The 15,067-nt window shown below is 47.2% G+C and overlaps 1 protein-coding gene across 2 annotated transcripts in view; it reads right to left on the reverse strand.

Moving 5' to 3' along the window:
• Positions 1-6,629: 6,629 nt before the first annotated feature.
• The window catches only part of RASSF8 (Ras association domain family member 8), a 54,954-nt gene continuing 46,516 nt past the window's right edge, over positions 6,630-15,067 (reverse strand). For both annotated transcript variants that reach the window (XM_083181104.1, XM_083181105.1), the window contains exons 3-5: positions 14,065-14,960; positions 13,308-13,446; positions 6,630-11,229 (exon numbers count right to left, since the gene is read on the reverse strand). In XM_083181104.1, coding sequence (XP_083037230.1) covers positions 11,108-11,229; positions 13,308-13,446; positions 14,065-14,960 — 1,157 coding nt within the window. In that variant the 3' untranslated portion in view covers positions 6,630-11,107. The remainder of the gene's footprint in view (positions 11,230-13,307; positions 13,447-14,064; positions 14,961-15,067) is intronic.

The following is a 15,067-nucleotide window of genomic DNA, read 5'->3' on the forward strand; positions in this document are numbered from 1 at the left end:
TATCTAGTACATTCAATAAAACGATAGCAACAATTTGGTTGCTATGGACATTTACCCTCTATGATTATACTGTATCTCTCTCTCTCTCTATATATATATCTATATACATACAGTATAGTTCACAAAGATCTGTGGTGATTGCACTGCCGCCATTTTGTTTCCTTCAATAGACTCTTTGAGGTACGCGAGAGATATTGCCCACAGCAACCAATCAGATTCTTCTGATCATTTATCTAGCACCTTCTAGTGGATAAACGCTAGAATTTGATTGGTTGCTATGGGAAACATATTTTACTCCTAAAAACTCACACTTTAGTAAATGTACCCCTTTGTTCCCCGCTCTAATGAGTTCACTGGGGTACATTTTCTAAAGGTTATAAAAATGAAAAGAGGTGCTGTTGCCCGTAGCAACCATTCAGATCGTGTCTATCATTTCTCTTTTGCATAGACAGAATTGGTTAGTTGCTATGTACTTCTACTAAACGTTATTTTTGGGCTGTGTAGCACCCGCCTTGTTCTCCCCTCTCTGAGCCCCCACACCGGAGCCAGAGGGGTTAAACCATCCCACAGCCGCCTGCTGATCCCGCTATTTTTGGGAGAGGGTGAAATCAGGTTGCGCACACCAGAGCTGGGACCCCGGCTGGTGACTCCTAAATGTCACCTCACGCATTGGCAGTGTCGCACATCCATCAGTCATACCTTTCATTACACCTAAACTTAGCACGGGACCACATAGCTGGGGACGCGGGATGTGTATCAGCACACACACAAACAATACCGCCATGTATGATGTATATTACCTCTTATAAACTACTGGCTGAGGTACCCGGCGTTGTGCAACTGGCATTACCTGAACTTTATCCTGCTTTTGTTTTAAGCTTACCCGCTTGCCATGCCCATGGTGTGCCCGGCTTACACCTGTCTCTGTGGTGGGCCCATGGTGTGCCCAGCATATACCTGTCGGTGGTCGGCTCCCGGATCTGACCACAGTTTTATTTTTTCTTAAACCCCATGTCCTCTACCCCCTCTATGTTATGCAACTCTGCCATATCTTGCATCCCTGACCCCCTTCGTGTAGTGGCCGGACCTGTTTTTTGGGACCCTGGATGGGTCGGGATTGTGGTGTAAGTGGCCATGAATCTAATCAGGACCCAATCAATGTTCTCTACCCCTCTGTGTTATGGAAACTTTGTTGTATCTTGCATCCCTGACCCACTTTTTGTAGTGGCCAGACCACTTTTTGGGCTCCCAGGACCCACACAGGGGTGCTAGGGGAGTCTTACCCCAACAGTATTTTTTTTTCCAGATTGCAAGATATATGTGTACCAAGTTTGGTGTAAATTGCTGCAAGCATTCCTGGGCCACCTGATACCTGGGAAGGGACTCCTCAGCTTACCCGCCGTGCCTTCTGGTGTGAGCTCTTGGCTATGGCCCAGGACTGCGGCCCACATAGACTCCTATGAATGGAGGGTTTCCGAGTTTCCGTCCCTTTGCCAGGGGTGCTAGGGCCCCTAGAGATGACTTATGCAAGCAAGGTTGTGGAAATTGTCAACACACTGAAAAGGTCGACGTAGAATATAAAAAGTCCTCTTTTTTATAATTTGGTGTAAATTTGTAGGTTTCAGCACAACACCACAACAGCCCCCTCTCCTGGCGCGTTCCCTCACAGATTACCGTACCCAGTATAGTCAACATGGATGATCAATTATGAAAAAGTTGACACCATATGGTATCGACCCATTGACCTATCAACCAGAACCTGTAAGCAACGCTAGGACATTTGATCAGTGTGTTATGTACTTGTACTGCGGAGCAGCCTTTAGTGTTGGGGTGACATGACGTGTGTACCCGGCTGTGCGCTTTGTGCTGTACAGCAGGATCCAGAACACACGATACCATAGTGATGCACAGTCTATATTCAGTACCAGGGGTATGTATGGAATCCACCCAGCACCCAGGATAGCACGTGGGAGCCCACAACTCCTGAGGGGAAGCGTTGGCAGATATGGGTGCGGGATACTAAGCTCTGGGAACTTCACAGTCTGCTGGTGCAGGGGGATATTTCTAAGCGCTGTCACTTGTGAGTAAATTTCCAAAACACGTTTCCAAAAATGCCATTTGTAGGGTTTTGGTGCCCCCTATTGGTGCCTTGGTGGCATAAATTGGATTTGGTGGTTTAAGATCGCCATCATGTGGTCACTCAGTGTAATGCAAACTCTTCCTTATTTCTAATGTATAATTGCACTTTTACAGTACAGTGACTAGGACAGAATTTAACCGCCATGATTATAAGTTCCCCTTTTAGCGCATATTGCTACATCCGGGAATAATGGATGTGTCATCGCCACAAACGCACAGGAAAAAGTGTTCCGATTCATTCAATGTGTTACTAAAATAACACTTTCATCTCATTTCAGTAGCACGAAAACAACAAATTTACATCATAAACTGCTTTTTATATCCTTAAAATGTCTCAGGGTTTTGTTTAGTTTGTCGGATCATTGTGGTCGGCTCAGTTTTGGGTCTCATCTTATAAAAAAAACTTTGCAAATCGCATCAAATCTTGGAGAGAGAAAACGTGGAGAAGAGGCTCCTAGATCACAGGTTCTCAAACTCGGTCCCCAGGACCCCGCACAGTGCATGTTTTGCAGGTTTCCTCACAGAATCAAGTGAAATAATTAGCTTCACCTGTGGATCTTTTAATATGTGTCACTCAGTAATGAGTGCACCTGTCTGGTGACCAGGAAAACATGTGTGGGGTCCCAAGAACCGAGTTTGAGGACCACTGTCCGGCTTAGATGATCATCCAGTTTCAGTTGCTGGTGTATAAAACGTGTCAGTTGGGGCTTTGTAACCCGGTTTCACCTCTGGGGGACTGGATCAAGTGTCACATTCTTTAAATGCGCACAACGGCACCATCGATGGTTTAAACGTTGAATAGGTTACAAACGATGGTCATGTACATCACAAAGTTTTGTCTGAGGGTGGAAATGCTTCAACTACCCCCTTCATATGTCCATCCCTAGCCAATGGGGTCTGTGAGGGAGAAGCAGATAGTCTGACCACACCCCTTTAATATGTAAAAATGTCCCTGGTATCTGTGAGTGGGGTGCACACTGCATCGTATACATACAGTAACTGTATAGTAGAATTGCAGCATTTCCTGCCTAATGTATATATTTCCCACACATGTAAAGTCTACAGCTGGGGTAGCCAACCCTAGTCTTCGAGAGCTACCAGTACATGTTTTGCAGGTCTCCTCACAGAATCACAAGTGAGCTAATTAGCTCCATCTGTGTATCTTTTAAAATGTGTCAGTGATTAATGATTGCAGCTGTGCAGCAGCAAGGTTGTCTGGAAAATGTGCACTGTTGGTAGCTCTCAAGGGCTAGGGTTGGCTACCACTGGTCTACAGTATACCCATTTCTTTGTCATCACTACTAATAAGTGTTCAGGTATAGAAATACTGCAACACACCATTGCTACCATAAGCAGTGCATTTAATACCAAAGCTTTTACGAGTTTGCGAGTTGGATCACAGGCACGTGGCTGCATCGTAGTTTATGCAATTGGGCCATATTATTGCTGTGCAGTTGGGGAAACACTGATCGCTCTCCATGCTTGCTGTGAGCACGATACACACTTGAATTAACGGTGACATCTTTGAAAGAAACCTTTATATGTGGACATTACTCCACCAAGGTGTGAGTACGGTACACACTGGAAATGTAACATCTTTGAAAGAAACCTTTATATGTGGACATTACTCTACCAAGGTGTGAGTATGATACCTCATATAGAATAGAGCCTCTTGTTATCATTTCATCGACCTCAGTATATAACATTTCTCCTGATTTATAAAACACCTGCTACACTATATCTATATTTTTTTCTTTTTTATGTATGGTTGGGTGACCTTAACTTTATTGTGTACATACAGCTGCCCCAGAGTACGCGATCAAGGGTACCACAACTCTTTTCTCTCTGGACAAGCGAGAGGAGGATGGAGTACGGTGAGGAGGGTCTCTTCTTCAGAGGCATGGTGAGGAAGACCAGACACGCTTCATCCTACAGAACCCTCATGTACAGCACCTCCAGGCAATGGCATTGTATAGATTGCTAGTAATAGTCTTTTCCTTGAGGATGCCGTCAATTGATAGCGAGTGATACCCTCCAGCCAGAACCACTGTGAGCTGCAGCCGGCATATTGATACCCTCCAGCCAGAACCACTGTGAGCTGCACTCACATCTGCAGGTGAGACAGCCAGTCATATCCCTGTAAAGAGAGCTGGAGGCTTACAGGTAGCCAATCACCTTCCAGTAATGGCCACTACTGGCAGAGTTGCACCATAGAAGGTGAATCGGGGAGAGCACAGGATCTTTTAAACATTTTATACATTCTAATATAATTACCTTCACAGGGCACAACTTTGCTTTGTACTCCTACCTGAAAGCTGCATTTCCTCACCATATAATTTCACCTTATCCGCTTTATGTTCATTGTTTTTGAACATTTTGTAGGTTTGCATTTGCGCTAACTCCACTTAAAACCCTCTATTTATGGCTCCGGTCAACAGCATGAAATACCCAAAAATATGTGAAAAACTGATTTTGCCCTTTTGACGGTCGACCTAGACCAGGGGTGGCCAAACTGGTCCTCGAGATCTACCAACAGTCCATGTTTTCCAGATCACCTACAGTAGCTGGTGCACAGCTGCAGTCATTTCTAATACCCCTTTCACAATGCAGCTTTAACACGGTATATTGCCATTTTTTTACAGTTTTAAAACGGGAACAGCTGCAGTGTGAAAGCTCCATTGTCAATTTACAAGTTACAGAATACCAGTATTTTGAAACGTGTTAAAAGCAGGATCCTACACGTTTCTGAGCCGTTTTCCCGGCAGTCTGAACAGCTCAGAAACGGTATTTGCTACAAATGATAACCACACAAGGGTTATCTCCCTGCATCATCCCCGCCCACAAGCAGGAAATAAACATTTAAAATGACATTGTATGGCTTTCTATGAGTGAAACGGGTTGAATCTGAAAGGTACAAAAACGGTATTGAAACTGCAATATACCATTTACAACATGCAATGTGAAAGGGGTTTAAATGGCTTTTGACCCGTTTTAAGACACGTTTACAAAAACGGGTTGAAACCAGTATAACTGTCACATTCCCCAGATCACCTAGCAGCTAGCTGGTGCACAGCTGCAGTCATTACTAACTGTCACATTCCCCAGATCACCTAGCTGGTGCACAGGTGCAGTCATTACTAACTGTCACATTCCCCAGATCACCTAGCTGGTGCACAGGTGCAGTCATTACTAACTGTCACATTCCCCAGACCACCTAGCTGGTGCACAGGTGCAGTCATTACTAACTGTCACATTCCCCAGATCACCTAGCTGGTGCACAGGTGCAGTCATTACTAACTGTCACATTCCCCAGACCACCTAGCTGGTGCACAGGTGCAGTCATTACTAACTGTCACATTCCCCAGATCACCTAGCTGGTGCACAGGTGCAGTCATTACTAACTGTCACATTCCCCAATCACCTAGCTGGTGCACAGCTGCAGTCATTACTAACTGTCACATTCCCCAGATCACCTAGCTGGTGCACAGGTGCAGTCATTACTAACTGTCACATTCCCCAGACCACCTAGCTGGTGCACAGCTGCAGTCATTACTAACTGTCACATTTTAAAACCTGCTGCATTCATTCCTACTATAGATCCACAGGTTGCCTGATATACATGCACCGTTGGTATGTTGAGGACAGGTTTGGCCACCCCTGACCTAGACCGTCAAAAGGGGCAAAATCAGTTTTTCCCATATTTTGGGTATTTCCTGCCCTACCATCCACTACAGCACGGTGGGATAATATAAGTGTGACGAGCGCAGGACACTATTTTGATGGCAGACTCATGTCAACCTTTTGGCTGTCGACCTAATGCTTGTTTCCACCATCAGTGGTCGAACCAACGCATGTCGGCCTAAATGGGGTCAACCCAATGACCCATACCCAAACCAGGCAAGCCCCCAGTTCGTCAGGAAGCGTGCAAATTAATAGTCCTGGCTTTTTGTAACGAACAGAGGTGCGTCATTTACCTGCTCGCAAGTCAGCGAATATACACAGCTTAGCGAGCTGGTCCGAATTGGGCCCTATGGGTCACATGTGTCTTGTTCCACAAGGCAATCGTTGACAGATGGGAAGTTTGACATGAGTTTTCTAATCTATATTTAAGGGCAGTGCCCCCTAGTGGTCAGATTACATAGTGACCTGGCTTTATCAGGCAATGCCGTCCCCATAGTCTCCTCCTGCAGCAGAACGTTAGGAACACTTATGCTATAGCACAGGGGTTCTCAAACTCGGTCCTCAGGCAGTTCACGTTTTCCAGGTCACCCGACAGGTGCACTCATTACCCGCTGACGCTTTTTAAAAGATCCACAGGTGGAGCTAATTATATCACTTGCGATTCTGCGAGGAGACCTGCAAAGCATGCACCGCGTGGGGTCCCCAGGACCGAGTTTGAGAACCTGTGGTCTAGCATAACAACCACAGAAAGGGATAAACACTAAAAACACGTTTCATTTTGTCTTATGAAAGAATTAAAGACACCGGAGTCCAAAGGTCCCAATGTGTGCGGGAATATATTGTATGCAAGAAGTCATCAAATTCCGCATTTCATAGCAATAAGTAACAACGTGTGGGTAAAATCAGAAAATAGATAATATTATTAACAGAAAATAGATAATTACAATATAATACAGAGTCTCATCTTACATCGAAAAGCAAAAAAGGCAAAGCCAAGCTTTATTCATTCACAGTCTCCGAGCAGGGAACAAGCTGGAATAATAGTAACAAAATAAAGTTTACAAAAAAAAAAAAAAATGTAGTTAAACATTTCCTTCAGTTACGGTCACTGTCACTTTAACCCACTGGAGGCGGTCCTTATCAATACAGTGGCCTACGTAAATAAAAGACGGCCGCCGTCAGTTCACTATGAACTAGTAATAGAAATGAGGCGCAAAGTGCCTCTCGTGCCTCATTGAGGTCACTAGCTCCGAGTTAGAGGATAAGCCGCTCCCGCTGCCCCGAGGAGACCGGTACACTCTAAAAAAACAGTTATTGCCGTAATCTGTTCAGACTCGTGCATTGGCCTGGGTCTGCTTAACGCACAGACAGTAAGAAAAGCGCATTTACCCCACATCTCGCTGCTTAACACTTCAAAGTCTTCACCCGCTACCCCAGCAAAGGGTTAATCCGGTCCCTGAACTTTGGTTTACAAACGTTTCGGTGACTCCATGACTCCAGTGTCATAGAAAGACCAATGTTGGGGAACTACAAGTCCCAGCTAAGGAAACCTTCTAGAGAGTCATAGATTACATTTCTTCAAATACCTAAAGCAGGTCATGTTTATGGGATTCCCAGGATCGAGTGATTTGTTTATTTTTGGGGGAGTGCTCATGTATTTGCACCGTGGGGAAACCTGAAAACATGATCTGTTGGGAGTTGGACATGGTGCTGTGGATCAAGCAGTCTGGATAATCACAGGAAACTGTGTACTGAGAGGGTACTGTAACCCATAGCAACCAGATGTTTGTCTACAAAACAATCTTATTGGTTGCTAATGGTCACAGCATGGATATCCCTGGGCCCAGGCCAGTTTGCATAAATACCGCCTGTGAGTTCTTGATGCCCACAGCAACCAATGAAATTCTAGTTAGTATTTATGTATGGGATTTTGGGAAATGGGAGACGATTGGTCACGGAATTCTGGGAAATGATAGATGATTGGTCACTTGTAGCATATATACCATATAACGTGGGTGACAAACCCAATCTTCTTTACCTCCCGAGGGGTTTTACAGCCAAGACGCAAACCTGGCGCGGTTAGGATTCTGTCATAACAACATCATATGTTTCATGCCAAGGAGGCGATACCTGGGCTGACTGGTTGCTAGGAGCAACAGTGCCACTCGTCCTCCAGCTATCTCTTCTCCAAAATATAGGTCATTCACTTTCTGTTTACCATAGAGGTCATTGATACTCATTCCTCACCATGTATTGTGGAACTGCAAATCCCAGCATTGCATGCAAGCCTGTACAGACGGACATATGGAACATTCCGGTCAGGGACAGCAAACTCCGCATCCATAATAGTTTCTACTCCTAGAACTAAACTGGAGCTTTAGCATCAGGCAGAATAATAATACAGACGGTGGCGGGTGTTGGAGACAATATATTTCTCAGTACTTTCCTCACACCGTCTTATCTCCGGGATGTAATAATAATACTCAAGATGTCACACGAAGCAAACACAAGCTCTAGTATCTATTCAGAGCACTTGCAGTGGCGCCTGCACACAGGGCCAGCAGGGACGTCCATATTAATGAAAAGTCGGACATGTCCGCGAACGCTGGTCAGTGTCTCTGGTGCCGAAAGAACTCTCAGAAAATATGCCCAGCCCTGAAAATGGCTACCCACGCTGTACCTCAGTGATAGCAGTGTTGCTTAGCGAATGTATAGGCTGCACTCTCATAAGCCTAGGCTCAGCACACAAAATGGCTGCCCCCACTGTACCTCAGGGATAGCAGTGATGCTTAGCGAATGGATAGGCTTCAATCTCATAGGCCTGGGCTCAGTACAAAAAAATGGCTGCCCCCCACTATATACAGGTGGCATATACCAAATGACCATTGTGGAGTGCTTTAAGCTGCAACTTCATCTGACTTTCTGGAACGTATCACAAAACTTTCCATCTTCCTCGTCAGTAGAAAAGTATCATGCATAAAAGAAAAAAATTATGAAAAACTAAAATTGTTTTACTAGAGGGTGCAAATCCCATTTAAAAGTACACGATGGGCACCTTCGGCTGCATATATTACATAAGACTGTATTCTAGTTTTTATGTACCAACTGATCACTCCTGATAGTCCCTATTTTAAAGGGATTGTCCCAATTCACAGACACTGAACGAGACAGGCCGTTAAGTATAGCTGGCGTAGATATGCGGCCAGGCGGAGGCACTGTCCCAATTGTGTGCCCTTAATTGTTGCCAGCTATGTAATTAAACAGCTCGCTCACCAAAATGCCAGGTTGTCATTAGCGATACGTGCGCTTCAAACCGCTGGCGATTTCTGACCTCGTGTACGAGCGCTACGTCTTTCGTGGTGCAATCTCTATGGGCTACACGGAAATAAGATTACTACCTGTACCTTATTTCTTTGCGTCTTATATTTTCTTTGATCCACAATGGCTTTACAGTGGCAAACTGCTCTCTGGTAACAGATAGCGCCACAGACAGCTCTAGAATAAGAGTATTCTAATGATAATACTATAAGGAATGTGTACTTTGGAGTCCTCCAACCAATTCTAGGCCTCTGAACGGATTCAGTATTGAATCCCGGCGGTCGGGATCCCGGCGTTCAGAATCCCGACACCGGAATCTCGACAGCCGAAATGCCGACAAGGGGGGGACGTGGATCGCCCCCCCTTGCGGGCTCGCTGCGCTCGCCACGCAGCGGGCCCGGTGCCTCGCTACGCTCGGCACAATAATTTATTCTCCCTCCAGGGGTGTCGTGGACACCCCAGGAGGGAGAAAGTGTCGGCATTTCGGCGGTCGGGATTCTGAACGCCGGAATCTTAACTGCATCCCCTCTGAACGGACTGTCATTGGAATGTCTGATCGCAAGCATCCTTAAAAGGACCGCCTAACGCCCCTTGTCAAAATAAGTATTGTGGCATAACAGCAGGGCAATGAAAGAATGTTTGCTGATGCCGCTGGAACAACTAGTCCCAGCATGCCCGGTTATAGTGTCCAGGTAAGTGAATGTCAACTTTGGACTGAATACAGGAATTTTGGAAAGGTTGGCAATAAGGACCTATAAGTCTGTTCCAGAAGTCAGACCAGGAACTGTAATACTGTAGTTAGGTCATCGGACAAAAACTTAATTTTCACCAATAAGATCAGTAAACAGGAGAAGCATCGACTAAACCCATCTATTTTTAGGACTCAGCTGAAAACAGCATACCAGTCCAAATCCAGATATAAATATATGTTACAAAGTATAATGAAACACAACTCTAGAATGATGGGATTCCTGGGAGTGATCAATAGGTCCTGACGAACCTAAAATTTAGCCGTATTCCAAAGCAAAAAAACCTGGATTTGGTGCAAATACAGGTTTATTTTTTTTCCGTGCAGTGTAAATACTGGCTGCTTTTGCATGTAGCCCACACAGTAGACTGCTTTATTTTTAAACTGCAATTACAGTTTGGACACCGCCCAACCAAATCTAATCTCTCTGCACCCATTACATCTGCACGGCGGTGCAGCACGGCTTATGACCCAATATTGATATTGCAATGTAGCACACAGTCCACCCCTTTGTGTGTAACGGTGTAGAAGATACAACTACGCAATTTAAGGAACATTATTTATCCGTGAGCTGTGTCGCTTCCCCTCTAGCCCCCCCTTGTGCCCAATCTGACAGGGGTCTGACTTGTGATTAATACTGTAGGAGACCCCTACTCAGCGTTTCCTCTCCCTCTGTCTGGCCTGAGAGCGCCGAGTGGCGATTCCATAACACTGTTCAGGTTGAGAATCGAGGGAAGGAAATAATACAAAGAATGAAATACTGGACATGTACATAAAACGGAACAAAACATTTCATCGTTGGTATGAGTTATAAAGTTCATAAGCAAATGGAAAAATATATATATTTATATCACTTTCAGTACTTCTGTACACCGGTGAGCACATTGGGATGTGCAGACACACGGAGCACTCCCAGCTAGTCTTTGATTCCATAAGAAATAATACTTGGAAAGAAGTATTGGTAATAAATTGTAAAAGAGTGCGTTGACCTCAGAGTAACATGCGAGCGCCGTCATATTGCTGTATACTTGCTGATCCGTCTCTGCGGCCCTGGAAAGGGCCGGTGCGGTTATGGCTCCTGTTCTTTGTAGGTAGGTTGGGTGGGTGGTAGGTGGGGGACGCTCAGTGTGAAATCAGGAGTTGCTTTATATATAGTCCTAGTGGTGGCAGAATTTGTCCTCTACGGCGGCGCTGAAGAGCGCGTCCGGCAGAAGCGCAGAGCTATACGTAGATGCCCTCGGGGTTGAAACCGGACGACAAGGCGTTCTGGAGGATCCGCAGGTTGCTGGGGAGCTGCCGCGAAGATCCGGGTCGCTTCAGGGACCCAGACTGGAATGCTGGCTCTGGACAGGAGAGAAGACTGGTCAGCTTACAGGAACTGGCAGCAAAGAAACAACATTACATATGATCTAATCCCAGTGATTGTATGTACATAGAGGACGGAAATAGGGGCTAAGCAAGTCTCTACCGACAACAAGCGGAGGCATGGACGGAACAGCAAGCGGAGGCATGGACGGAACAGCAAGCGGAGGCATGGACGGAACAACAAGCGGAGGCATGGACGGAACAACAAGCGGAGGCATGGACTTAACAACAAGCGGAGGCATGGACGGAACAACAAGCGGAGGCATGGACGGAACAACAAGCGGAGGCATGGACGGAACAACAAGCGGAGGCATGGACGGAACAACAAGCGGAGGCATGGACGGAACAGCAAGCGGAGGCATGGACGGAACAGCAAGCGGAGGCATGGACGGAACAGCAAGCGGAGGCATGGACGGAACAGCAAGCGGAGGCATGGACGGAACAACAAGCGGAGGCATGGACGGAACAACAAGCGGAGGCATGGACGGAACAACAAGCGGAGGCATGGACGGAACAACAAGCGGAGGCATGGACGGAACAACAGGCGGAGGCATGGACGGAACAACAGGCGGAGGCATGGACGGAACAACAAGCGGAAGCATGGACGGAACAACAAGCAGAGGCATGGACGGAACAACAAGCGGAGGCATGGACGGAACAACAAGCGGAAGCATGGACTTAACAACAAGCGGAGGCATGGACGGAACAACAAGCGGAGGCATGGACGGAACAACAAGCGGAGGCATGGACGGAACAACAAGCGGAGGCATGGACGGAACAACAAGCGGAGGCATGGACGGAACAACAGGCGGAGGCATGGACGGAACAACAGGCGGAGGCATGGACGGAACAACAAGCGGAAGCATGGACGGAACAACAAGCAGAGGCATGGACGGAACAACAAGCGGAGGCATGGACGGAACAACAAGCGGAGGCATGGACTTAACAACAAGCGGAGGCATGGACGGAACAACAAGCGGAGGCATGGACGGAACAACAAGCGGAGGCATGGACGGAACAACAAGCGGAGGCATGGACGGAACAGCAAGCGGAGGCATGGACGGAACAGCAAGCGGAGGCATGGACGGAACAGCAAGCGGAGGCATGGACGGAACAGCAAGCGGAGGCATGGACGGAACAACAAGCGGAGGCATGGACGGAACAACAAGCGGAGGCATGGACGGAACAACAAGCGGAGGCATGGACGGAACAACAAGCGGAGGCATGGACGGAACAACAGGCGGAGGCATGGACGGAACAACAGGCGGAGGCATGGACGGAACAACAAGCGGAGGCATGGACGGAACAACAAGCGGAAGCATGGACGGAACAACAAGCAGAGGCATGGACGGAACAACAAGCGGAGGCATGGACGGAACAACAAGCGGAGGCATGGACGGAACAACAAGCGGAAGCATGTATGGAACAACAAGCGGAAGCATGGACGGAACAACAAGCCTCGCGGTGTGAAAAGGTGTTACATTAAAAGATCGCCAATAGGCCGACAGTCAGATGTCAGGGTCAAACTGTCAACATAGAAATTGTTGGCACAAGGTTTTTTTTGTGTCTGCCACTATCTGGGAAAGGTTATTATTCCCATTCGTAGTCTACGTAGTTAGTAAATGATGACATACTCAAAAAAACAAAGCAAAAACCTTGTGTCAACCATGTGTGCGTCGGCTATTTTCATGTCGGCCATTTGTACCTGTCAACCTTTCATCTGTTGACCTACATACTGTTGGGCCAAAGTAACCATTAAAGTTCTCCATCCAATCAGCTCCCAGTTGTCATTTTTAACATGACAGCTGGGAGCTCATTGGCCCCCATTAATCACTCATTGATAAATGAGTCCCAAAGTACCAACCAATCAGCTCCTGTAATTTTTCAAAAATAGCTTTTAACATGGCAGTTAGGAGCTGTTCAACTGGTACTAATTTCCCTCAAAGGCTTAGTAAATAGACCCAATTACACCAGGGACGTTACGAGACACTGCATCTAGCATACAGCAGAAAGGGACCGGAGAGCGACTGCGGAGACCCCACAAGCCCAAACGTACCTTTTTCCAGCTGCGAGAATTCGGCCTCGCTCGGCTCTGCGGGAAGTACGGTGACTTTAGTGCCGGTCTGCTTGATGAACTGTTGGAGGTTCACCTGCCGTAACTCTTTGGTCAATTGTTCTAGGTCCTGCTCTCGTTCCTAGAGGGAAGAGTAAGTGGACAGAGTGCACAGGTCCATGGTTACAACACAGAGGTAAGCAGACGTCTCAGGAGATTATATGCAAAACACTTTCTATCCTTAGGTCCCCATTATTATGGTCAGACAATGACCACTTCTACATGGCGAGACATGGTCATCGCCACCTGGATCTGCAGGACACTAGCTGAATTATTAATACTGTTTGGGGTACAAGGGTGCTTGTATGACGATACAGTAAGATCACAGCCTGCCGGGATTACATTCCTTGGCGACATCACGGCTGGCACTGTGACAAGTCCCCCTGACCCTTCTGAGCTGGTGTCAAATCTCGAGGTCCAAGACTCCCTCCCGTGGGAAGTGACTGAACTGGTCACACCTGCCTACGGTCAGCACCTAGCTTTACACCAATGTTTGCTACAACGTAGTGGAAAGTAGGAGACTTATTGCTTATTATTTCCAAACCCCACCTTCAAAGCGGCAGCCTGGATGTGTTTATTTTAGCGGCTACAGCCTGCCTTAGGAGGATATATATCTGCTTGAGTGACACTAATCCCTGGATACAAAGGCCCTTGGTTACTTAGAGAATATAGAGTTTTCCTCCCTTTAAGTGGAGCTTACCAGTAACCGCTTGGCAGCCTGGCCCAGAGACCTCTCCACGGCCTTGGAACCGTTCTCCATCCGGACACTTTCCTGTCCCTGGATCTCCAGCTCAGCTTTGACCTTCTCGATCTTCCCCCTCACCACCTCCTCATTGAGCTGGGACTCCTGCACCTCCCTCTGTAGCTTTTCCGCCTCAATGCCGCTGCCTATACTGTGGATTTGGCTGTGGCAACCCTTCAGCTGGTTCTCGCACTGGACCATCCGTTGGGTCATCTCTTGGAGCTGCTCCTTCAGCTGCTTCTCGTTCTCCACCTCGATCTGCATCTCGTTCTCCCAGAACTCCTCCTCCTCGATCTCCACCTCGTTCCGTTTGATCTTCTGCTCTAGTCTCCCGATTTCCTCCTCCAGGACGGACTTGTGCTTCTGTTCCCAGTATCGCTCCTCCGCCTCGCTGGAGTCCAGCTGCTTCTCCAGCGTCAGGAGCTTCTCCGTCTGCAAGTGGATCAGCTTCTTCAGTTCCTCGGCAGACGGTTTACAGTTCCTAAGCACTTTCTGCTTCAGCTCAGCTTCTTTGCCTTTACCAAAAATGTCCATTAGTCCCTTGGCCCCACCTGTAAAAGTCAAAGATTTCCTCTTCGGCTCGCGCCTCTTTATAGACTTATCGTTGTGGGGCCTCAGTTTGGCCAGAGGGGGCAGGCTTTGCCTGTATAAGTTCCTCTCCGGAATGTGGGCATGGGCGATGCTGTCTGAAGTGGGACGCTCGCTGAGGGATGGGCCGGTCCGCCTCAGAATAAGCTGCACATCGCTAGCGTACTGCCCCCACTTGTTCAACGAAATCACAGGGTTCTCATGAGGCGCTAAATGTCTCTCTGTCTCTCTCCATTTCTCGATCAGCGTGTATCGTCCGGTGCGACCTTGGAGAAGAAGACAGAGAACAATATTACAACAAATTCTATTCCGGGAAATAGTAACACCCATTTACGGTGCAAGCGGTATCTATCTGCGCCGCGTCTGACGTAGA

This window comes from Crinia signifera, chromosome 4 (genome assembly GCF_055691185.1).
Source record: "Crinia signifera chromosome 4, ASM5569118v1, whole genome shotgun sequence".
NCBI lineage: Eukaryota > Metazoa > Chordata > Amphibia > Anura > Myobatrachidae > Crinia > Crinia signifera.